We start from the raw sequence: 25,591 nt of genomic DNA, 5'->3' as shown, positions 1-25,591 counted from the left end.
AATGCAACTCTTTCCATCTCTCTCTTTTATTCTCCCAGCTGTATTGTGGGTTGAGGACAGGTGTGAACCCCTGTGCTCTTGCATTCAGACACATTCCTCATAGACCCTGCATGAAGGATACAGCCTAGTCCTTCTCCCCTCAAATCTCCTTACTGAGCTCTTCGGCATTTTACAGTTAGTATACTGTGCTCCACATGTGTGCATCTAGGATACCCGTCAGAGGAACTTTCACTCGTGACACAAAGAGCATACTAATCACATGACTCCTGATTGGAGGAGGGTGGGATGGCTCTTAGGCATGACGCCTTAGCTCTTGTGACATCACATTGCATTCTTAATGTTGTGTATCAGTATGTATCACTTTCGAAAGAGCTCTGTAATGGAGAGGACTAACTTGCTTTTCATTAGCAGCCAAAGGAGCGAAAGAAAGAACAAGATTGCTTTTCAGCCCTACTTGTTAAAATGCAGCTAGGTAGCAGAGGTGGAATAAGCCACTGGCATGAACGGGGCAAAAGCAGAAAAGGCCTTTTCACATACATGTCCTTTGATTTCTTGACACATACATGTCCTTTGATTTGAGTCTTTGAGTCATATTAAGTCCTGTGTTAGTCCCCAGCCTGTCTTCCTCTTCTCGCTTGCCAGGAAGAGTCTCTGAGACATTTTTATGCATGCTATTCCAGTGCTCCCAAGGATGCCCCTGTGACATCAATATCCCTGGCAGATCTCGACAAACTGCATAATCGCTGCTGTTTTACTCTAATTATCCTTTTACCCTGTACAATTTATGATATGTTTTGCATACATAAACAACAAAAACAAAAACACTGACCACGTTACTAGGGACCGGACCATTTCACACAAAACTGAGGGGGTGAACCCTCTCACGGAGATATGGTCTGAATAAGCTACACACTTATCATTTGGCAATCCTTTATATACTTTAAGGACATGAACGTGAATTTCCTTTAGACGTCAACGACCTATATTTTAACATTTTCTCACAGGACTTGGTAGTGTTTCCATGACCAGAGGCCATGATTGTGGTCCACCATTACAGCCAAGCGGGCAGGATTTCTGTCATGGTAAGGTAGTAGTATTCTATGTACCTCACTTTTAATAAGGTGCTTGTGTGGCCCATAGTCCAGTAGGGCATTGCGCTATGCCCTGAAGCCCCTGCACTAATGAAGTGACAGCGCTGAGGCCATGTCCAATTGCAGGGCCATGGGCACGTCATGATGTTGCCAAGACTTATGCTGGCCATACTGCCCTCACCCACAAAGGCAGAGATGGTTTTACAAGGCTCTGTTGCTGATTGGCCCACCACCTCTATGGGTCTAAACCGGACTGGTCTGCTAAAGGATGAGATTGTTAGTATGCTGCTTGATGTGTCAGCAATGTGCAGACCACAGTTAATATGTTGGGATCCATGCGGGACATGGCCTTAGCGACTGTTTAAATGTGAAACTTGCTTACAATCACTGGATGAAGAAAAACCCATTCTGGACTCAATCCTTTCTCTCCTCTTTCTCTATCTCCTACATTCCTCTACTTCTCCTGCCATTCCCTCTATACTTCTAACTTTCTCTTCGCTATCTAGCACTCTCTTTCATACTATCTGTCTCTCTTTCTCTTTCTCTCTCCTTTCACATATACTCTGTCTCTCTCTCTCCTTCTGGTTCTCTCTTTCTCTCTCTCTCAGTCCCAGACAGGGCTCTGGGGGTGTGGAAGCTCCCTGTGTGCACCCCTTGGTCAGTGGGCGGCGGGCGGCCGCGCTCCTGCAGCGGACGGGTTCCCGCGGCCATCGACTCATCAGGGCTGCTGAGACAGAGATCGCTCCATCTTCAGAAGAGGTTCGGTGTTGTCCGAGTCGCTGTGGTGCTTCCTGTCTTTGGGCTGCTCGGCCCGGCCCCCACGTGTCCAGGACGGAGAGCGTACGTAGCCCGCATGGGGGAAGCGAACCAGCGGGGGATGCTGTGGATCTGACAGACAATGTTTTGTAAGTCTACTGTACTCAGGTCAGCAATGTTGTAAATAACTACAATGAAAACGCTATTGTACATTTGTTTTGTTGCTCTATTCAGCTGATTCATACAGTGATGTAATGACCTCACACCTGCCAAATGGCATTCACTGGAGATCTGTTCTATTTAGAGGGGGGGGGGGGGGGGGGGGAGTGAGTCACGCCTCAGGTGATTAGTGCTGGTGTGGATGAGAGGGAACTAGGCTGAGCCCAGAGAGCCCATGGTGTACAGCGCAGGGTGACTGGGGCCTCTGACTGTGTTGTGACATGAAATATTGAGCAGGTACATTTCTCTGCACTCATGCTCTCTGCTCTATCAAATAATCATGGGTTTGACGGCAGAGGCCGGCTAAGCCAGATGAGAGCAGAAGGAGAAAGCCGCCATTTTTGACCGCCTTCACGCTTGTTTGTCGGCCTATTTTAAACTACTCACTGAGTCTCAGAAGTGATGGTGGAACATGTAAACATGTAAAATATTAAGTTTCAGTATGTTTGAACTGTGATTAGTGTCTGTAGCTTGAGACTCACTTGCTGGAGATTCGTTATGGTTCTCTTCGTCTGAATCAGCAAAGACCTCTCCCAGCTCCTGGTCAGACATATCTGTGAGCTCCGTCAGGTCCAGCAGGTCAAAGTGCACCTCAAGAGATGATACACTGCTGAGAGGTTCTGTTGGTGCATAGGGGAGGCACATTGAGACAAGACAAACACTATTCTTAAAGAGCTAATGCTGCTATGAACCCATTTCCATGCCACTTAGTTAGTTGCTGTCTAACTTGTTTTGTCTTCTAAAAGAAAAACAAAGCTACCACAGAGCTCCAGGAGTTTGGTTATGGCCAACTTATAGCCAAGATACCAACTCAAGGAGTCACACATGGTGCTGCTGAATTCAGTACAGCTGGTAGAGATCTTAAACCCTTACTCACGTCTCCTCTCACTGGACAACAGGTGACCTGTGTGGTGCCCTGGAGTGCTGGCCTGCTCCCCTGTTGCACAGTGGGAGTGGGATACATCTGTTGTGAGGCTAGCTGAGCTGGAGGACTTCAGAAGGTTCTGGAAGCCTCTGACAGGCTCTGTGTGATGAATGGTCAAGGAAGAGTTTGTCACCTCATATTTTGGTCTCAAATGGCTATACCAATACAGAATGGTAAAGTACCCAGGAGCTACAGAGTGAAAATGAAGCCTCATTGTCCCATTAACAACCCAGTTGTTGGTTCCTACAAACCTCCCAGGGGCTTTCCACCTACATCTGGGCTTCTTCCGTACAACTTCGGGGAATTCTGCCATTTTTCTGACTCTTAAAAGGAAAGCACAACCCTCAATTAATTTCTCAACATAGACTTACAAAAACAGAAGTAGGCCTATACTGCTTTGGTTTAAATTGGACTGTAAATTGTAAGAAAATACATGCAACAAATACATAAAAGCAAATTTTATATTTTTGGTCAGTATAAATTTGAATTGTGTTTAAATGCACGTACATGTAAAGTATAGCAGTGACAAAAAGTGAAATGACAACATCTCATCATAACTGTGCTGTTTTCGGTCTACTGTGCTGTTTTGCGGTCTAGTGTAAGCTTTCAGAATCCTGTTTTGTGTATTCTCGAAAGTCTCAAGAGCTTTTAGTGTCCTATTTCACTGTATCAGCTGCTTTTGATATATTCTACATCTTACATTTCACATAAATATTCAAATAAAAAGCTATCAATAGCCTTTTTTATCACAACTTGCATACAACAGATCACAGTGCTTGCAACTGTCAACATACATCATGATGTCATCCCATGACATCATACTATGGCATCATCGAATACAATCCCATCTTTTGAATTGCAATATTTTACGTCACACTTGCTTAGGACGTTCAGCATCAAGTTGGACCCGAGTCAATGGTATGCTGTCATAGAGTAAACATGACAGGCTAAGGTTTCGCTGAGTAATAGAACCTGCTGCTCACTACCGACTCTTGAAACATCAAAGAAAACATTAAAAACGCTTGCTGCAGCACATGATTTTCAGAACACATCACACATATGTGACCATTATCAGAAAGTGGGGAAAATATGTTCTTTGTCTAATTTGTGACCACACACCTCCCCTCAAAAAATCATGAGAAAGATGAATCTTATTATAAAATGTGTGGCATCCTGTAGTTTTTAACCCAGTAGCCTATAGTCTAGCATCCCGATTCCTGCCTTTTTTCTGCAGTGTGCCGGTTGTCCTGCAGTAGTAGGCTACTAATGAAGGCACATTACTCATCCCTTTCTGCTAGTCCACCGTACAGGGCACATCAGGGAGAGAAGTAGTGGGCAACAGTATCGGAAGTACAATCTTTCGACTCTGCACGTAAACTAAACCTGATCTCTTTGATCAATCCGCCAAGATCAAACCACAATGCTGTCTCTCACTCACATATGACAGAGATGCTCTTCTAAATCCTCCTCAGCTAATGTGCCCACATACAAATCCTCACAAATGAACAGAAGGGAACAATGCCTTTTGCTCAAGCAGCAGTGCATGCCTTCACATGTGTGTGCACGCGTACACACAATCACAAAGACATACATACACACTTACACACTCACACACACACACACATACACACACAATGCACATGCATCTGAACTCAGCAGCATTCACAAAGCAGTCTGCACTTGTCACTGGCTGTCTGCTGGTGCATTGCTGCTCATTCTCTACAGGCAGTCCTCTTGAAGCACAAGCAGGGCACCTCTTTGTACAAGACAATGCAGAAGGGCTGTAAACTGCTTTTGTTCGTCCCGCAGTGTGAGCCTCCGTAACGCCTGTCTGTCCTTACCGGTGGTGCTGGTCTCTCCCTGAGCCTCCATCCAGCCGCCGCGACCTGGCTACACTCCGCCGTCTGAGCCAGCAGCCTGGGAGGGGAGGGGAGGGGAGGGGAGGGCGAGAGGCGTAGTCTTGCTCGTCTCCCTCTCCTTCTTTCACACACTCAGACATGCACCCTCTCTCTCTCTTTCTCTCTCTCCCTCCCTCCCTCCCTCCCATTCTGCCTTCTCCCTCTCCCTCCTCAAGCTTCATCACCTTCTGCCTCTTTCTTCTACTCCCCCTGGAATTAGACACATTCCACAGTAACTGCCAAAACATCTAAAGCACCATGAGCAAGCCAAATCTCCATCTATCTATTATATTGAAAAAGAAGACAAAAAAGATCAAAATGATCTTCCCTCCTCCCCACTCTTCTTTTTTTCGCTTGTCGTTTCTCTTCCTCTCCTCCAGTCACATTCGTAGGCACCCTCTCATTGAACCACGTGCGTCTCAAGGACACTGCAAACATTATCAGGGGAATTTCTGTGCAAACTACATTGCTTTCCATTGACCAGCAATAGTGTCACACTGCACAGTGGTTGAGCACAATAGGGGCTGAAGATGGGGGGATGGGGTGGGGAACCGAGGCTGAGGAGGACTCAGGACTGTGTGTGTGCGTGTGTGTGTGTGTGTGTGTGTGTGTGTGTGTGTGTGTGGGAGAGCAGGTTATTGAGATAGAGTTGCAAGGAGTTGCAAGGAGGTTGCAAGTTAACATAGAGAATAATTGCATGCATTTTTTGGAACATGTTTGATTCTTCCTGTGATTGCCACAGAGATCACATTTTCAGGAATTGCACAAATCATGCTTTATTCTACACCACATTTACATCACCATAGTTAGCCAGATCAATCTGTTTTCTTAAAATTGAGCAACAGATGATGATGGGTTAAGATTCAAAATAAATTCTTCAAAATCAGAACTGCTGGACAACAAAAAAAATACTCATATTAAGCTGTAGCTCCACCCAGAGTTCAAGAGGGGGTACTAAACAAAGGCTGTGCAGAATGGGTTTTCAATGAGGCAAGCATCCTATGCCTTACAAATAACAGCCTACCTGTCGATGTCAAACAGGCTGACTTTAGCTTTAGTGAACCAGCATTCATCTTTGCAGAACGACTTGGATGAATTGCTTTTGCATGCATTACAAAAACAACTGTATAGGCTACCTTAACAAACCCTTGTATCATGGAAACAATTCCCCTCACTGACATATTGGCAATATTACAATGTCAGGTAAACAATGCAAAAACTCTCTCACACACCGACCAAAACAACAACAACAACAAAAACTAATGAGATACTAATGACCCTTGGTTATCTAATGGCATTGATACTAGGCCTACTCTGCCAAAAGGATAACCTAGCCTACTTTGATCCAAGTAGTGAGATAACCAATATAAGGCCTACATTTTTCTATGTATATTGATTGTGTTTTAGGGAGTTCACACAGAAGAAGGCAATTAAATACATCATTCGAAACTTGAAGCCTCATAAGGCCTTCAGATCTATCCTAGCTACATCTACGCTGTGACTGTACACCAAGGTGGACCTCCAAACAGCTAGAGGCTAACGCGCTTGCGTGGCAAAGGGGGAGGAGACGTTCGGGGAAACAGTGTGTGGGTTGTTAGCTGTTGCTAGCTGTCCTAGCATCCTGGTGAGGTTTACATGCATTTAGCTAGCACACACGTAGTTACGGTATCGTAGCAATAGTGCAGTAGTCATTGTTTTCTGTTTTTGTCCTGGCTCATCTCCAGTATTACTGAAATTTGAGGCTGCGTTGTGTGAGCCGCTTGTTTTCTTGAGGGGGACGTCTTTTTTCATTTTCTCTCATGAGGCACTAGCCAGCTATGCCCTCTGATTTTATATCGCTGCTAAGCGCGGATATCGACCTTAATTCCCCCAAATCCCTCTACTCTAAAGGTAAGACGACCAATTTAAAAGTGACGCTGTATTTTTAAACTCTTCTATTTCACCATTATTTTCCTTGATGAACTCAATTCACGGCTGTGGCTAACTTATATTGCTATTGCTGACTTTGTGAACCAGCATTAGGGCATCACGTTCAGCCTGCAAACATCAGTCATAGAATGGGCTGCTAACGACTTTACAGAGCGAGCTAACATTGCTTGGAGGGAGGCGTGTTGTATGACAGGCGCTTTACATCTCAGGATTTTGTTGTTTGATGTCGCTTAAGTAAACCGATACCTCATTAATTGGGTAAATCATCAGTGCTGGTTTTATTTAGCTAGCTAATGTTAGATATATTTGTTCACAAATGTACTACTAACACCAGAGGCCATGGATAATTCAAAGCGCCAGACATTAAACAGGCTAGCGAACTTGACGACTAGGTTAGCTGCGCAGGGCTAGCTCGCTAGCAAGGTTGGTTAAACCGTCAGTTGTCTAACGTTACCGCTGATGGGAGCTAGCTTACTAGCCATCATCAGCTACGTGCACAGTGCAAGTGTCAGTCGATGAATCGAAAATATACTGACACAGAGGTGAAGCCTCTTTGCTGCTACAATGTTATGGCAGTGTGATAAGTGTTACACCCTCTTTGCAAGGCCTTCTCTGAGTCTGTTCATCGTGAACTGTATGTCGCTGACAACATTAATCTACCTAGCTGTTTCAATAACTTTATTATTAAGTAGTAATGAGGTCAACTTGGGTGGCCAGATGATCCCCCCCGTATCTCCTTCATGTCAATAGACCCTGCTGTTTGAGATGCCAGTGTAACTCTTCGTCTTGGGACGTAAACAAAGAAGCGCCGCATGTCAGCGAGAAGAGTGGCATGTAAACCATGCGCCTCAACATGCCTTCTGATAACAGCTGGGATGCTCGTTTACCAGACGGACTGCAGTGTTGAGTTTTTAATCACACAGCCCGGCACTGATCTTGCATAGCCCACGCAGTTTAGAGGTGCGATTTGAAACCTACTGCGTGAGGTTGAGCACATGTGGTCGCGCAGTCCTTTATGCACACCTCCCTTGGTTTACACACACACACACACAGGAGGCAGCCAACCTTTAACATTCTGTCTCAGCACGGCACATAAACTTTTTTTTAAGAGCGCACACACAAGCACGAATACTAGAAGAGGAGGAGGAGGAGGAGGATGGCAAGATGGCGGCCCCCACCCAGTAGGAGTATACTGTATGCACAGAACAGGCAATGATTCCTTTTAAAGTAAATAAGCTAACAAAAATGCACAGATATTTCTGCAGCCCCCTGCCTGGTTAGAACTTTTTTATGGACACTTTAAGACAGCCTCCATGCATTGGAGACATCCTGATATTGTAAAAACACTAAGTGAGGTCCAGTGTCTAGTAAACAACTGGCTTTTGCGGTGACATCTTAACGGTCTCATATGGTTCAGTTCAACAGTAACTGGCTTTAATTATGGAACAAATGCGCAGAGCACGAGCAGTAGGCCCCGAGGTTCTAAAGTCTCATAGGTTTAGAGCAGCTATTTTGGTGTGGAATGTTGCTTGAGATTTATAAACATTCTGGAGTGAGCTAGCGTCTAGGCAGCCGCCTGTCTATTGTACTTACATACTTTCAGGGATCGATCAGTCTATGCCTCCCTGAAAGTTTTTATCAGCAGAAATGTGAAGGAAATGTTTGTACTAGTTGACTGTGCCATTGTTGTAGAGACATTTTTCACACTTTTATATGCCTTTTTAAGCTCCACTTCTGTATAATGGAATTATGTGGCAACGCTGTTGCTCTGATTGCCATACCTTGCTGGCTCTCTTTCTCTGTGGAGGTTGTTAAGTGTTGTGTTGTGATTCCAGTGGTCAGTGTCCGGCTGTGTTGTTGCTGCTCGGCTCTAATGGTGCTGGCCCGTGAGGGTGCCCGGCCCGGCGGCTCCCCATCGAGCACAAAGCACAGACGCGGACGCTGGTCTGACGCCGCTGGTTGGCAGGCAGCGTCACCTGGCAGCGGCCTGGGCGACATGTGCGTGTCTGTGGATCATGTGAGCGTAGTCGTCATGGTAATTTACAACCCGGCCTTGACGTCTCCCTCTTAACAGCCAAGGTCTCATCAGTATTCTGAGCCAGACACAGAGGGCGTCACGAGACACACACACACACACACACACACACACACACACACACACACACACATCCTGACAGTGGTGCCCAAGCCACACACTTCCAGAAGCTTGTTAAATCCCAACCGCTGATGGTTTGCATTTAAGGCATCTGTGGCGGTGGTTGGTCGATGGCGTCTGTTCTTGGGATGTGTGTGTGGTATGAACTGAATTCCATGTCTGAATGATGTTGCTGCGGTGAGTCATGTGTGAGCGATGTCTGTGTGTGTGTGTGTGTGTAGTGGAGAGTGGGCTGGGCTCGGCTGGTGGTCATGGTTTGGCCAGGAGTGCGGCGAGCCCCAGAACAATGGTGAATGCCGGTGTTGTGTTTCAGAGCGCGCGGGGAGCTAAGGCCAGACTCACCCGCTGCTCACGGCGCCATCTGCAGTTCCAGGCGAGCGTCTCTCTCTCTCTCTCTCTCTCTCTCTCTCTCTCTCTCTCTCTCTCTCTCTCTCTCTCTCTCTCTCTCTCTCTCTCTCTCTCTCTCTCTCCTGTCTTACAGGGCCCTCACGCACAGCGGGGCCATGCTCAGAACTGGGGTGCATAGGGTCCTTTGGGCTTGCATACAAGGCTTTGGGGGGTTGGTAGAAGGATGGTACTGCACAGGGCACCAGGAGCATTTTCAAAGGGCTGCACATGGACCGGGCACATGTTTACTGTGGTAGATGTTGGCATTGTGAAAGGGCACGTCTGCATGTTATCTGCCAGGATCTCCATATCTTGCACCCTCCATCTGCCCATCAGTTTCTCTCTCTCTCTCATGCTCTCTTTCCTTTTCCTCTCTGTAGCCTTATCTTGTTTTTTGTCTTTCTCCCTCCCTATTCCGGGCTATCTCACTTTCTCTCACCCTCTATTTTGGTCTACACCCCCCTCCCTCCCTCTCTTTTCTTTCTCTCTCTCTCTCTCTAGTAGACCACTCTTTTGATCTTTTGCTTCCCCCTGCCCTCACTCTCCTTGTACTCCGGTCTGTCTTGCTCTCGATCTTGTTTTCTCCCTGTTGTCGCCAATCTCATTTGTTCTCTTGCTTTGAATTCTGGTCTGTGCCACTCTGATTCGCTCACTCTGCTTTGGTCTATCTTTTCTCCCTCATACATTCTCTCTCTATTCTGGTCTATCTCACTCACATTCTATTTTTGGTGGACCTCTCTCTCTCACTCTGTCTCTCATTCTCTTTCTCTCTCACTCACTCTCTGTTTCCCTCCCCCTGTCTCTCACACAGAGTCGGTGTATGACCTGCTCCCCAAAGAGCTGCAGCTGCCTGGCTCCTCGCAGCAGGAGAAGCCTGCCATGAGTCAGAAGAGTGGAGGAGAGGCCGGTCCTCCTCCTCCGGCAGCGCTGGCCGCAGGTACGTCCCCGGCCATTGGCCCCTCACCCTGCTTCCCTCTCACAGAGAGACTGAGCACTCGGGATCCCAGCTAGAGCTAATCAGAAAGTCTAGTTGCATCCCTTTGTACTGTGCATTTTGAAGTGCATCTCCTCCTGAACTAAACATTAAACAGTGTGAATTGTTAATGCTACTACATACTATACACCAGCACTAAACAGAACAGAGTGACGCATTAATGCTACTATATGTCATGTGGCAGCCTGTCTGTGTTTGTTTGCAAGCCGCCCTTGTGTGGTCGTGTACACACATCCTCATGAATGCTCAATTAGCTTCCTGCTCCGCATAACACTTTGTGTGTCTGTCAAGTGCTCGCTGTTAGCCATCTGCAGCCTGCCAGTAGCCGTGGCTGAACTATGTCCGTTGCTCTTGCTGCCTTTTTTTTCGGTGACAGATGACAGGCTTCCTGGTACTGTGATGTTCACTTCCTGTTACTGGCTATTCTGGCTGCACTCTGTCTGTTGTGCGCCATGCGGCTGTGCCGAGAGCCGAATCAGATAGTCCTGCTCACAGCCTTTAGTTCTGCACCCAGGAGCCCATGCGGGTGTCTGTAGCTCACATAGGGGAACTAGGCAGGTAGTGTAGCGCAGGTGTGAAGTGTGGGATGCACGTATTCTATTCCGTTTACCCAGCAGGAAAAGAGACACATTAAACTAGCGAGGGTCAAGCCATTTCCTTTTCATTACCATAGAAATGACTCCACACTGATAACAGATAATGTGACCGGACCACCAAACTTGTGTAGGTGGTCCAGCGGCGATACTGTGGTGGGTGTTTACTGTGTTGGTTACATGCTAATGGAGTGTTAAAGAGGGCGTCCTCATGCTCGACTGCTTCCTGTTTTTGGCAGGAAGCTGAGGGATCTTAAAACAAGCTGCCCCCAGACTAGTGTCAGACTGTCCGTGTTGTGGCAGCACTAAGTAGAGGTAAACCAGCCAAGCAACCAGCCAAGCAAGCAAGCAACCAGCAAAACCAACAGCTACCAAGTGAAGGAAACAACACAAGCACTGCTCTGGATACCTAAACGAACGCACACCATTTATTGAATTAAATGACTGATATATCAATCTGGCTCTTCATAGTGTTTCTTTCTCGCATTCAATTTAATTGCATTGCAGTTCTGTGAATGTACTGTACATACCATTAAACCCTCAACACTAGGCTACAAATGTACATTTCAAAAACACAAACAGCATGGACCAAATTTGATTGGTGTCTTCTCTGGATGACTCGTATGACTGACCAGCTCTTGTTGTTCATTGGCTGTCTCGTTTTTATTCCAGGGCGTTGCCTCTGAATCAGGGAGAGTCTGCAATATAAAATGGTCTGCAGTTCTCTGCTTCGTAGGTCAGAAGCTTGTTTATTCTGTCTCCATGGCTACGCTCAGTCCCAACCAAAATCTACCAATTGGCATGCTTCAGTTGACACCTGAGAATAGCATTTTAGACCCTGATATTGTTTAACAGGCGGCTGCTTAAATTTCACCAGCCCCCTTTTTCATTTCTGAGTTTTGCTTTTTATTTTGGCCTTGAACATTAAGCATGTTGCCTTGTTTTTTTAATATATAGATTGAATTAACAGCAACATTTGGTCCATAATAGGGAATAACAAAGAGAAAAAACATCACTTAAAAAACAAATAGACATACACATAAATGTATACATATTATATTATGCAGTAGAGACATAAACACAAACACAGATTTTGGATAGACGTTTTATATGTTCAGGGGAGTTAAACCGCAATCACTAGAGACCTAGACAGGTTGAAGAGAGAGGCGCCACCAGCCACGCACTAGTTTCACTGCTTGAATGGGACGGCTAGCCAGGCTGCTTGTCTGTGACTGCACTTAACCTGTCTGTCAACCACGTCACAGATGCTGCCTCGTCCTGCAACGTCTCCTCCAGCCCAGTAGGGGGCAACAGCACTGCGCTCCCTGGTTCCTCCTGCCCCAGCATGCTGTCCGCTGCCTCGGCTCCCGAGCAGTGCTCCCAGCTCCTGGGCGAGGGCCCGGGCGGTCCGGTCCCAGGAGGAGGTCCGGGAGCCCCGGGGCTCGGGGTGGAGGCGGCCGCTGGGGCGTCTGGTGACGGCAGCAACAGCGGAGGAGGAGGAGGAGGAGGAGGAGGGCCTCAGCAGAGCCAGATCACCCCGTCCAAACGGCGGACAGTGCTGAACATCTCGCCGCCGCCAGAGGACCTGCTGGACGACAGCCGCATGTCGTGCCAGGAGGAGGCGGCGGCAGCGGCGGGGCCTGACTCGGAGCAGAGCGGCAGCATGTGGTTGGACGAGTCCCTCTCCAGCTTCAGCATGGCCAGCAGCAGCTCGTACAACGACAACACCGAGGTGCCGCGCAAGTCGCGCAAGCGCACGCCACGCCAGCGGCCCGGGCCCAAGCCCGTCGCCGCCCAGGCGCCCAGCATGGAGGTGTTTGACGCCGACAGCGCCAACGCACCCCACTTTGTGCTCTCCCAGCTGGGCTCGGACTCCAAAGCCAGCCCCAAGACCAGGTAGGTGTCTGGTGTCTGCTGGAGGCAACAACCATTTGCACACACACACACACACACACACACACACACACACACTGACCTCTGAGCTGGTTTTGTTTGCCCTCTGCGCACCACAGACCTAGAATTGGTGCAAACCTGTTTGAGTCATGTGAGTTGTATTCCCTGTTGTACCAACAGTGTTGATATTTCTCAGCCTGTCAAGGCTGTAACCAAAATCGTGGACTGTCAGTGGGAGCAGGTTTGCAATGCAAAGCAGTGAATGCCTCCTGGGCCCTGGTGGCACATGAGGCGTGGCCTGCCCGGATGGGGGGGTGGGGTGGGGGTGGCATAGTGGCCTCTCTGACATTTCAGCCCACACAAACGCTGGACGGCGATTAATCCTCTTGCTTAGTGTTAGAAAGTGGGGGGGGGGGATTAAGCATAGCCATTCTTGGCCTAGCCAGGCCAACATGTTGTGTTTGAACTCGGCCGGCTCTGTGTCTGCACGCAGCTCTCTGGAGGCGGGCGGCCCTCTGCGGGCGGGTGTCCTGGCGGCGCAGTTCCCCCCGAAGAGCGAAGGCAAGGAGCTGAAGATCCTGGTGCAGCCCGAGACCCAGCACCGGGCGCGCTACCTCACCGAGGGCAGCCGGGGATCCGTCAAAGACCGCACCCAGCAGGGCTTCCCCACCGTCAAGGTAAGCCATCATCTTCCCTCCCCCCCACCCCTGTCAGCCTGTTCACTGCACAGCAAAGTCAGAGATCTCTCTCAGGACACAGCAGGTTCAGCGTGGTGTCTAACTTTGGGCTGTGTGTGTGTGTGTGTGTGTGTGGGACAGAATTCCATGTGTTATTTTAAGGCCGCACGACTGCACGTGAGGGTGTGCAGACAAGGCATTTAGCTAAATCTGACACACTTGCTCATTATGACAGGAGGTCAGTGCTATTTTTTACTTCCACAGCCAGTATGGCTACGCTTCGTAAGTCCTGAACAAAATAGAAGTCTGTAATCAGCAGCGAAGCGAGAGCGGCGTTTCATTTGAATGAGTTTGAGGTTTTTTTTTTAACGTCCGTCTCTGTGTCCAGCTGGAGGGCGTGAGCGAGCCGGTGGTGCTGCAGGTGTTTGTGGCCAATGACACGGGTCGCGTGAAGCCCCACGGCTTCTACCAGGCCTGCAGGGTGACGGGACGCAACACCACCGCCTGCAAGGAGGTGGACATCGAGGGGACCACCGTCATCGAAGTCAGCCTGGAGCCCACCAACAGCATGACCCTGGCGTAAGCACCACTGCCCGTTCTCCTTGCACCCGTCTCTCGGCGCCAGGCTTGTGCAAAATTCCAGAATTTTTAATTGAAACTGGCTCTTAAATTCCAATTCATTTCTTGAATTTCACTTGCATTTCAATTGAGGTAGCAAACAGGAAGCAGAATTGCAATTCGGGGGGGGGGGGGCGCTGTGGCGCAGCAGGCTACAGCGCCCGTACCATATACGGGTCCGAGTGCCCACGGGGACCCAGGTTCGAATCCGACCTGCAGTCATTTCCCGATTCCCACCCCATCTCTCTCTCCCACTTGCTTCCTGTCTCATTCTCCACTGTCCTGTCCAAATAAAGGCAAAAAAAAAAAAAGAAAAAAAAAAAAGAATTGCAATTCGAATTGTGCACAACCCTGCTCGGCGGCCCACGTGCTCATAAGTATGGCAGGACACTGTATAATTATGTGGTGTTGCTAGTGCATTTGGACGTATTCTAGTGAACCGTGCTCAGAGGATGTCTTTTGTGTTTGCCTGGGCCCTCTGCAGTGTGGACTGTGTCGGCATCCTGAAGCTACGCAATGCGGACGTAGAGGCCCGCATCGGGGTGGCGGGCTCGAAAAAGAAGAGCACGCGCGCCCGCCTGGCGTTCCGCGTCAACATCCCGCGTCCCGACGGATCCATGCTCGTGCTGCAGACCACCTCCTCGCCCATCCTCTGCAGTGAGTCTGCCCGCTGTGACCGCTCAACTCCCTTCTCTGACTCCCTCCGTAGCTCTGTTACACTATTAGTCTGATCTTGCACAAGCACACTGAACATAATCCCTGATTGATTTCACAATGTTATGTGTTCTCTTGCGCCTTCACGCTACTGTACCATTAGACTAGTCACAACATCCTGTCTTCTCCTGTCATCACACGATGCTTTGATCAGATATTAAGATGCGGTGTTTACGAGTTCTAGTGTTAAAAATAGCAGCAGTGGGAGTCCACTTGAATACGTGACAATGAAGATAAAGGAAGTAGTGGTGTGTAGATAGAACAAATGCAGATGTGCTTGTGATGCTATTTAATGCCCTTTCATTTGTACTGACGGTTCTTAACGGTCACCTGACTGTTGAGGAACTTCTCTTAGGCGTGTGTCACCTGCCACCACGCTAAACCGGACCGGTGGCTTTCTATTCCACTGTGGTCCCTGGAGGCCGGCCAGTTTGGCTCCGCTCCACTGAGCCCCAGACACAAGCTGATGTTGTGTCTGCAGATACCTCCACTGAATGATGAATAAATAATGCAGGGCTACAAGGGCAGATACAAGCACAGCTTTGCTACGTGCAGAGTGTTAACCATAGTCAGGCAGAGTGATACAACAATGGAACACTGATACAATAGCTTGCGGCAGTGTTGATTTGCTTCCCTGCGTCGTTTTTGCATATTCCTTAGTCAGAGTGTGTGTGTATATATATATATGTGTGTGTGTGTGTGTGTTTGTGGTATGCAGCTCAGCCAGCAGGTGTGCCTGAGATTCTGAAGAAGAGCCTGCACAGTTGCTCGGTGATTGGGGGAGAGGAGGTTTTTATCATCGGCAAGAACTTCCTCAAGGGAACCAAAGTGCTGTTCCAGGAGACCAGCTCAGGTGGGGTGGTGAAGTCCAAATCCAAGGGCCAAAAGTGCCCTGTGTTGTATGCATCCCACATCAGAGCTTTGTGCTTGAAATGCACTATGATGTACATGTTGGAATACACTATTGAGTCATCAGTCATGTTATACTGTAGTTGTGTCTGTTTTAAAAAATATATAAACTGTTATTTTTTTCAGGGCTGGGTAGTAGCTGGGTGTAAAAATAGCTGCTCTTATTTCCTTTGAACGAGAACTTGCAGACAGACGTGTCTTGTCTAGCCCCAGTCAGATTGTGAATAGTGCGAGTCGTGCGCCACAGTCTTTTTTTGGCCAGGCGTGCCAGGGGCTGAGCGAGCGAGTGAATTCTTCATGCCTGTCTTTCCTCAGATGACAGCGGCTGGCAGGCGGAGGCTGAGATCGACATGGAGCTGTTTCATCAGGTAGACACTGCTGTTTCTATGGAGACAGCCACTGGGTCTTTATTTTGCCTCTGCCAATACAAGGCTGTGTGTGTGTGTGTGTGTGTGCGTGTGTGTGTGTGTGTGTGGGTGCGTGTGCGTGTGCGTGTGCGTGTGCGTGTGCGTGTGCGTGTGTGTGTGTGTGTGTGTGGGGGGGGGTGGTAGGGGTAAACACGCTGTGTTTGTCTTTGTCCTTAATTTCCTACGTATCAAATTGTCTTATCTACATTTCCACTACTACTACTTCTGCTACTTCCCCAGAATCACCTGATAGTGAAGGTACCCCCATATCGGGACCTCAGCATCACCTCTCCAGTGGCAGTAGGCATCTGTGTCGTGACCAACGCGGGGAGAACCAATGAACTGCAGCCATTCACTTACACTCCCCACTCCGGTCAGTGCAGCTAGTCAACCCTCATGCCATTGGAAGATTCTGTGTCATTCTGCCTGTGTGTGTGCTTATGTTGTAGGGGGTTGAAGAGTTTTTTTTTTTTTTTTTAAATATGTCTTTGATGGTCACTGGTTTTCTTACTGGGCCTTAGATCATATGTGAGACAGTGTGCTAAAAACACATTGAAGTGTGTGTGTGTGTTTGTGTGTGTGTGTGTGTGTGTGGGTGTCTCCGTGTCCTTGTGGTGCTACAGGCCTTTGAGGGTGTGAGGGTGAGTGAAAGGTCAGTGAAGTGTCGGTGCATGAAAGGCCTCTCTTTCTGTGCAGAGCCCTCGGTAGATGTGCCTGTGAAGTCTGAGGCTTCAACCTCAGCCAAGTCCTGCCCGTTTGAGGACCACGTGAAAGGTACGAGCTAAGGCCACTGACCTCTGACTGTGTGCTCTGACTTAACTGATCCCTGATATCTTCCATGGGGCAGTGTCCTAAATGTGACAAATAGACATGATTGTGTGATTCCTTAGTGATATATTTTATACTATCTTGGATAATAAGGATATGTTGTTCTTTTACAGCAATGCAAACTGGGAACAGTAATATTGACAGCAACATGATGACTCCGCTGACTCTGAAGCGAGAGGAGGTCACCCCTATGGAGGTGTCCACCAATGCCCCAGCATCCAATGTCTTTAAGGTACTGTAGATGTTTTCAGTGTTATTGTCCAGCTCTGTCCATCTTGCGCTAGTAGCAGTTTCATAACTTTCTCTTGCATTGATATCCCCCTCCAGCCAGAAGACGTCCTTGGAGCCCCACAGCAAATTCTGGAGGTAAATGTTAACCTCCCAGCCTCGAGCAGTGAGTCATTCCCCAGTCCAGCCCCCCTCCAACCGGCCGCCACCCAGCCGCCACAGGCCCCCATGTTCGCTGCGCCAGAGCCACTGAGCACCATCCAGAAACAAGACATCGCCCCCAGCTCCTCCTTCCAGGTGTCCCTGTCCGAGGACGCCACCGTCCTGCAGCCCGTGCCCCCCCAGGTGCCGCAGCAGTTCCTGCGGGAGACCCCCGAGACACTCTCTCCGGAGGAGAGCGGCTCTGAGGAGGCGGCCATGCTGATGATGAGCATGCCCCAGCTGGAGGCCTTGCCAGCCGTGCCCCAGCAGCAGCAGCATCAGCAGCATCAGCAGCATCAGCAGCAGCAGCCGTCCCCCGTGCCCACGCTGCTGCCCCAGGACGGGGTGGCTCAGCTGGAGAGGGCGGTGCGTGAGCTGCAGGCAGGCGGGGACTCCCTGGTGCAGCAGGTGCTGGTGGCAGCTGCAGCACAGCAGCAGCTCAACTCGGTACTGTACAACCCTGTGCCCTCAGCTGACACCCTGCAGAAACACGTACAGGAGAACATGAACAGCCTTCAGCTAGGAGGAAATGATCGATCCATGAACTGTCAGCAACAACAACAGCAACAACAACAACTGCAACAACAACAACAACTGCAACAACATCAACAACACCAACAACAACAGCAGCAACACCACCAACAACAACAGCAACACCACCAACAGCAGCCACAGTCCTTACTGGAAAATCTGCAGCAGCAGCATCAACAAGCATTAGAGAACTTACAACATCAACAGAACGTGCTGGAAAATTTGAAACAGCATCAGAAAGTTCTAGAGAACATCCAGCAACATCAGCAAGTCTTGGAGAACCTGCAGCAGCCCCCACTGCAACAACAGCAGCAGCAGCAGCAGCACCCCAAAGTCCTGGAGTCAATTCAGCAGCAGCAGCAGAACACTTTGGTCAACCTTCAGCATCAGAACGTTCTGAATGACCTGCAGCAGCGAAACAGTTTTGAGAACCTTCAACAGCAGCAGCAGCAGCAACAGCAGCAGCAGCAACAGCAGCAGCAGCAGCAGAATGTCTTTAACAGCCTGGAGCAGTTGCAGTCGGAGCTCATGCAGCAGCAGATCCCAATGCAATGCACCCCCAGTTTCCCTTCCAGCGGGGCTCCTAAGCAGCAGCCCCCCACCTGCCACCCTTCTGAGGGCCTTCTCCATAGTACCCCCCAGCAACAGCACCAACAACAACAGCAACAGCAGCAGCAACAACAACAACAACAACAAGCACTTTTCCAACAAGCCGGTGGACTCTTGACCATCCAGACGTCCAGCTTCCTTCAGCAGCCTCCATCCCATCCTTCCCCACCCCAGCAGCTTTTCCAGACACCGACCCAGATGTCGGAAGCCCAGAGTCAGCAGGCGGTGCTATTCGGGTCCAAACCCACGCCAGCTCAGGCACAGGTCCAGGCAGCTCTCTTCCCCGGTACCATCACCATACTGGCAGCAGACCAACAACAGGCCCCCCCTGCCCTCTTCCTGGATCAGAGTGTCCTACCGGGCCAGTTGGGAACAGACAGCAATCAGACTCAGCAGCAACAGCAGCAGCAGATTGCTTTCATCACCCCCATGCAGACGTCTGCGTCCGAGGCCCAGGCGGTATCGCTGCTTCAGGGGCAGATCCAGTTGTCCACACCTATGGAGCAGCAGCGCTCGCCCCAGCAGCAGATGCAACCGCAGCCCCAGGCAGCCCCCCTGTTCCAAAGCCAACCCCAGCAGCAGCAGCAGCAACAACAACAACAACAACAACAACAACAGCAGCAACCGCAGCAGCAGCAAACAGGCCTGCTGTTCTGCACCAACCCCCTGAACCACCAGGATCTGCCCTCGTCTCTGCTATTCAACAGCCAGCCTCAGGGCCTCTTTCAGGACCAGCCAATGCAGGTGGTGCCCAGCAGTGCCAGTGTGAGTGTGGAAGCCGCTTCCAACCAACCCCCTGTCCCTCAGCCCCAGGCCTCCCAGAATCCTCTGCTGTTCTCCCAGACTGGCATGGTTTCCGTGGGACAGCAAGACACTGCAGAGCCGATGTCCTTCCAGGAGCAGAGTGCGGTGGTGGGCGACCCCTCAGCCCAGGGTGGCTCCTCACAACCAGGTCTGTTTCAGGACCAGCAGCCCATGCAGGTGGTGCCCAGCTCTGGTAGCGTGTCCGTCAGCTCTGGTGACCAGTCCACCGTTGGCCTCTTTCTGCCACAGGCTGCCATTACAGCTCTGCAAGGAGGCGTGAACAGCCAGGAGATGTCTCCAACTGCCACCACTGCGGCCATTTTTGCTGGGCAGAGCACCATGGCAGTAGGGGGGCTTCAAAGCTCCAGCGGCTCCACAGCACAGGCGGCCTCTGATGCTCTCTTCCAGTCAGCCATGACGGGGGCCCTCAGCCAGCCTGGTCAGGCTCAGCAGTCTGGCCTCTTCCTCTTTGAACTACCCAATGGTGAGCCATGTCATTTGGTTTGTGATAAATATACATTGATGATTGGTTGATAACCATACCCAGGTTATTGTTTTTTTTTTTTTATCATTTTGAGTAATTGAGTTACTATGTTTTTGACTATGAGTTGACTTAACAGTGGGATTAGACATAAAGGCTATAATTTAATCCAAGCAAAATTATTTTCAACAAAATACATCTTTATTGAGTCAGTTTTAAACAATAATGCAAATTATGACAACCTTTCACCATAACAACGCTTGATTTATATTTTAAGACCCAATTTATCCATAAAATATTAACTAAATGACAACCTCCATATTATTGACTGCCCCCGACTATTGATTCAAACATTCAACTTGAATAAACATGCTGTTAGTAAGTCTAACAGTCTATTTTTTGGGATTGATCCATTAACTGGTATAAAACCAGTTGCATAGAATGTCTATTTTATGTATTATGTGAAATTTCAGTATTAAAAAATATATTTTTTATCCGTCTCAATATTCATGTCAACTCTGTATAAAACTGCATAAATCCACTAAGATTTTTAATATGAAGCATGATGCCTGCACCAAGAGATGTCACTTCCTCTGGTGAGATATTTTGGATAGGCAGTGAAGGATGTAATACTACTTCTCTAAATAATTTGCACAAAATCTTGAGGACTTGGAACAGTAAATGAATTATTTGGCAACTCTGTTGTGATGTTGGAGTGAATCTCTTGCTTATTTAAAATGGTAATAAAATCCATGAAATTCTGATTTCATAAGTGGTAACTAGTTTGAGGTTCGCATGTAGAGTTAAGCCACAAAATGATGGAAAATGTCAACTCTCTTATCGTAAGTGCTGCCATTGGATTATAGAATGACCCTTATACATAATAGTCTACTTAAAATATTATCTTTAGAACAATGTGTATTCTTTTTAACTTATGTGGAATACATTTTCCAGTCAGCCAGCACAGAAATGTTTATTTAGTGTCTGAGGCTCGATTCAACATGAATATGTTGGCTTGGCAACGACATGTAAGATGAGATCTGTGTTAGTAACGAGCAAGACCTGATATTAACAATGAAGATTTGAGCTTAGAAACAATAGACAATACAGAATTTGTAACAGAGACATGGCCTGTATGCATGGATAACACATGTTGGGTTTGTGATCTCCTGCCCCTCCAGATTGCAGTCAGCTCATGAATCCTCAAGGTCCTTCACTAGCCAACCCGTTGGTCTCAATGGGCCACGGGGGGCTCAGTCCCAACCAGGGCTCGATGCCCAGCAGCGCCCAGATCCAGACCCTCCTAGAGCAGTCCAGCAGCCTGAGCGACACCCAGAACATGGTGAAGATCGACGACATCCTGGAGACGCTGCAGGAGCAAGAGAAGAGCCTGTCAGGGGACTTTTAGCTCCGCGAGGCTGAGGTGGGCATTGCGACCAGTTAAAGCTTATGTGGCCTCCGTGCGTTGAGTGGCGCGAGCTGCTGTGAGAGGCCTTCATGTAAATCTACTCGTTTCACATCAGTGTGGCGACTGTGGAGTCAGTCGTACTGCGAGACGGAGTCATGTGACTAACTCATGAGGCTGAAGCCCATGGACCATTGTAGGTTTGGTCTGGTAGTGGTGTGGCCTGTTGGGGGTGGGTAGAGGCGAGTTAGGCCTGTCAGCATATCACATGGGGGGGAGTGTTAAACTACACCTATGTCTCATGTCAGCACTTTGTTTTTCACTGCCTCTTCTTCCCTCTTTTTTTTTTAACTGTGAAATTCATTAACGCAACACTTCTCATTTCATGTCCTCTTTTTATCTAGTTTTTAAACTAGTTTTTTTCCCCCTGGTGGTCCATTTTACAGAAAGCAGCTCATTGTTATCAAGATTTGTACTCTTTTTAAATGGTTTTTTTTTTTGTTTTGACATTTTTTAACCATGGTAATCTTTAGCACTTTAGAGGGCTGTGCATGGCCAGAGGCCTTAGGGGAGCAGATATCCTCCTCTGGCCCACAGCAGGCCCAAGGCCTCTTGTGTTTCCAAGTGACTTCTAGGGCTTTGTGTTTTCATTTTTATACCAAACAACTATCTCTCTCCATTGGTAACTGTTGCATGCCCAACATTTTCATACTCTATTTTTTGCCATCCTGGTCTAAACGTTTTGTAACTCTTTTTGTACTGTGTGTGTTCCTGTGTGTGTGTGTGTGTGTGTGTGTCCACTTGTGTGTTTATGTGGGTTGGTGAGGGGGATGTGCTTGTCCATACATGACTTATTGTGAGATGAGGCTAGCTATCCGCATAGCCCGTTATAGATAAATCTGAAGGTAGAGGTACATAGCTTCTCATTCATTCCAGTCAGCTGTAGGCCACACTGCTTTAGTGTGCATGTAGGGGTTCTCAACTCAGTGCTCTTGCGACTATTTGTGCACATACACAAACACATGAGTACTGTGTGTACAATGTATACATGATGTATAAGTGTGTGTTTGTTGAATAGAAGGATATACAGCATATTGCTATTTGTAACTATTTAACAAAGTTGTGTGTTTCTGTAGTGGTAGTTAATGGTGTAGACGTTCATCTGGCATGTGGCTATTTTGTGTGTCAGAAACGAGGAGTTTTGATGGGAGGGCTTATTTGGTTGGGCCTCACAGAGCAAACTTTTGTTTTGGTTTCCTAAGACATCGGCAGCCATTTCTGATCTACCTAAAAAGTGCTACGTGTAGTTACTATATGGACACTTGTGATGTTTACATTTGCGGTCATATCAGTTGTCGGTTTTGTGTTTTTTCGAAAACATAATAGCAAAATATTAACCTAGACGGCCCCATGAAGGAGACAACATATCCCTTCAGGCAGAACCCCTTTCATCCAGGTAACTCAAGTTAGTGCCACATCTCGGGGGACATTTAGTCCTATGGGCCGTCATGTCCAACTGTGCTAGAAAAGACTTTAAAAGTGACTTGCGTGTGTGTCTATATGTGTGTGTCTAACTCTGTCTTGTACGTATCCTGCGTTGTGTACATATTTAAGTGTTTACAGTTCTCATTTTTCATTCAGAATCAAGACCATGTCATATTTTTCCCTTACTTTTTATAATGTGCATTTCACAAGCCAGGCATACCTGTCGTTTCCATTATCTTCGTCATTACCGGTACACATTCATCACCTTGACTTTACTTGTTCATGTATCATTCTCTCTCTGATGGGTCTTTATTTCCTCACCTGAGTGTGGGGTTGACATGCAGTATTTTTTCATAAAGGTGAAATGATGAAATGTACCATGTACATTTGAACCAAATAGACATACTGTAAATGCACATACACAGGCAAACAAGAAGATTTTCCCAGGGGGGTTTACCCTGTGCAGACTAGCCATGTCGACGGTCTGACGACAGCATTCAGCCCCCGTGTCAGCTCTGTGATGCGAGACAATGCGACTGTCGCCATCACTGTGCACCCAAACTGTGATTGTTGTCCTTTTGTAGAGTTCCTCTCGGCACCCGGCGGGATTATACCCCCCCCCCCCCCTCGGGCTGAGGTTTACTGCAAAGCACATTCGGCTCGGGGACCGCAAGCAAGCCATAGAAACAAGCAAACATACCAACTGACCGACCGACAAACCAACAAACCGATCCTTAACAAGCCACTCTGGTTTTCAGGGTGTTAGAGAATGTGCTTGATTACCTCACGGTGTAGGAGAGATCAAAATGACACTACATCTAACTCTGGACCAACCATGATTTTACACTCGATTTGTAGAAGATGTTATGGCAGCAGAACGTGAAGGAAAAAAAAAACCCTTTATGTTCAAAATAGAAATCCTTTTAAAATTCTGTTTCTTATTTCACCATTTGATGTCACTACTTCAATGTATGTCTTTTGAAGCTTTTTGTCATTTTAATAGTTGTCATTTTAAGATCACGAAGAACAGGAAAAAAAGTTCAATCTTTCATACCATTGTAACATTTGTCGAGTTGAAAACCTGTTTATCACTTGGCATACATGATATTTTTGTTTGTTTGTTCGTTCTTGAAGTATTTTGTGCCTTCGCAAGCCTTGCCCTCATACTTTTTATGAAGCTTTTGTATATACTAGATATTCAAGACATTAGATTTCGTTGTTAAACTTGGAGAGAAAAAAAAGAAGAAAAACATGAGTTCAAAAGATAACAAACAACATTAACATTTAGTGTGGGTTTTGTTCTCTCGGCGTTACTGACCCATTCTGGATTAGGCATTTTAGTGACTGACTGAAGTGCATGTGACCATCTCCTGAAACTGCTATGCAGCTCAGCTGGAGTGAACCGTAAGTGAAGAGGGATGGGCGTCCATCTGTCAGATCTGTAGTTGCCTTGGCGAGATTGCTTGTCACGAGGGATAAGAAGGGAACTGAGGAGGTGAAACGTTGATGCTCTGATATTTGTTGAGAAGCTGGTGAAGTCGTCTAATGTTTGTTTGGGCAGTCCATACATGGAGTCTGTGAACAGTTTGGCTTCTGAACACAAATTAAAGTAAAAACTCTGCCCTGCCACCAGCAGATTGTATGCTCTTATTGTGTATGAGTGTGTGTGTGTGTGTGTGTTTGAGTGTAGTGGTGAGAGGACATGTCATCATATATATTTTTTTTTTCTTTTTTATTTGGTTGTCATTTGCTTGACATAAATTTGTCCATCATTTTGGACACTATAGCAGCAAACGTTTACGTGTGAGTGTGTGGGCATATGTGAGTGTGTGTATGTGTGTGTTTTTGTGTGTATGTGTGTGTTTTTGTGTGTGTTAACCATCATGTGAACAACCATGTGAACTAATTATTGAATTTTACATATAAATATACATGTATTTTGCTTTAATATGAACATTTGTATACTCCTGCAATTATATTTCTGTAAACTATGCTGCTATCTCTATGAATAAAGATAGATCTCACATTTTCTGTCTCCTCACTCCCTAAATTGCAGTTGAATGTATTTTAGTTATTTAATAAATAAAATAATACCTCACGTAAAACATATCAATTCAAGACAAAAGTTTAGTAGCCGTGTGTGTGTGTGTGTGTCAACACCAGTGAAAATAACATCTAAATTCACTGAATGAAGGCCCTGTCTACAAAGGTGTGATCAGATCACAAGTGTACAGCCTGAAGATGCATCGCTGTTTACACCTGTATTAGACACTGCTGACTACTTGTTCAGATTTTGTTACGGCCAACATTTCTTCCACTGTAAGTCTCCTTTAACAGGAATGCATCAGGGCATGCAAGTGTTTACACTACAAACAATGGTCAAATGTATCCCAAACCACTTCAGCAACAACAGTCAGCAGCACCTTGCCTGAACACTGTGAATACAACAGTGATGTGTCTTGGCTATCCACTTACTGTATGATCCAATCACCCAAGATGCATTAAAAGTATAAACAGGTTCTAAGTCAGTGAACCTGACTAAGCATTTCACTCCCCGAGTGTTCAAACTTCCGTTAGGCCTTTTTGCCACTAGAGACAGTGCACTTGGCAGCAGTGGACAGTAGTCTTCTACACTCCATTCACAGTACACAGCTACACACAGACTAATCATTTTGCAGATACTTTAGTCTGACAGGACAGTGAAGCGATGGAGTGCTTGTGCTCCCAGGGAAACGACCCTATGACCTTGGCCTTGGAAGCACCATCCTCAACCAATTTAGTCACAGGAACCCAAACAAATGGCTCATTCACTCATTCCTCAAACCTAATGAACAGTGTGTGTCCTATTTCTTAG

The 25,591-nt window shown here is 47.5% G+C and overlaps 2 protein-coding genes across 2 annotated transcripts; one reads left to right on the top strand and one right to left on the bottom strand.

Annotated features, from left to right (window-relative positions):
- Positions 1–1,809: 1,809 nt before the first annotated feature.
- Positions 1,810–4,863, bottom strand: dbndd1 (dysbindin domain containing 1). Its single transcript, XM_076300754.1, has 4 exons — positions 4,833–4,863; positions 2,944–3,090; positions 2,545–2,686; positions 1,810–2,005 (listed from the first exon to the last, which is right to left on the bottom strand). The coding sequence occupies exons 1-4, from the start codon at positions 4,861–4,863 to the stop codon at positions 1,810–1,812; spliced, it is 516 nt and encodes a 171-aa protein (XP_076156869.1).
- Positions 4,864–6,497: 1,634 nt separating this feature from the next.
- Positions 6,498–24,764, top strand: nfat5a (nuclear factor of activated T cells 5a). The gene is made up of 13 exons (XM_076265589.1): positions 6,498–6,779; positions 10,172–10,297; positions 12,213–12,843; positions 13,334–13,517; positions 13,906–14,096; positions 14,620–14,792; positions 15,568–15,702; positions 16,074–16,126; positions 16,406–16,538; positions 16,862–16,939; positions 17,107–17,225; positions 17,321–19,850; positions 21,029–24,764. The coding sequence occupies exons 1-13, from the start codon at positions 6,707–6,709 to the stop codon at positions 21,253–21,255; spliced, it is 4,653 nt and encodes a 1,550-aa protein (XP_076121704.1). The 5' UTR covers positions 6,498–6,706; the 3' UTR covers positions 21,256–24,764.
- Positions 24,765–25,591: the final 827 nt, after the last annotated feature.

The sequence above is a fragment of the Alosa pseudoharengus genome, unplaced genomic scaffold, assembly GCF_046254945.1.
Source record: "Alosa pseudoharengus isolate Yale_2024_CS ecotype anadromous, Long Island Sound unplaced genomic scaffold, YU_APseudo_1.1 YU_APseudo_1.1_scf_10, whole genome shotgun sequence".
Classification (NCBI taxonomy): Eukaryota; Metazoa; Chordata; class Actinopteri; order Clupeiformes; family Clupeidae; genus Alosa; species Alosa pseudoharengus.
Note: the sequence above shows the minus strand (reverse complement) of the source record. Positions and strands in the feature narration are given on the sequence as shown.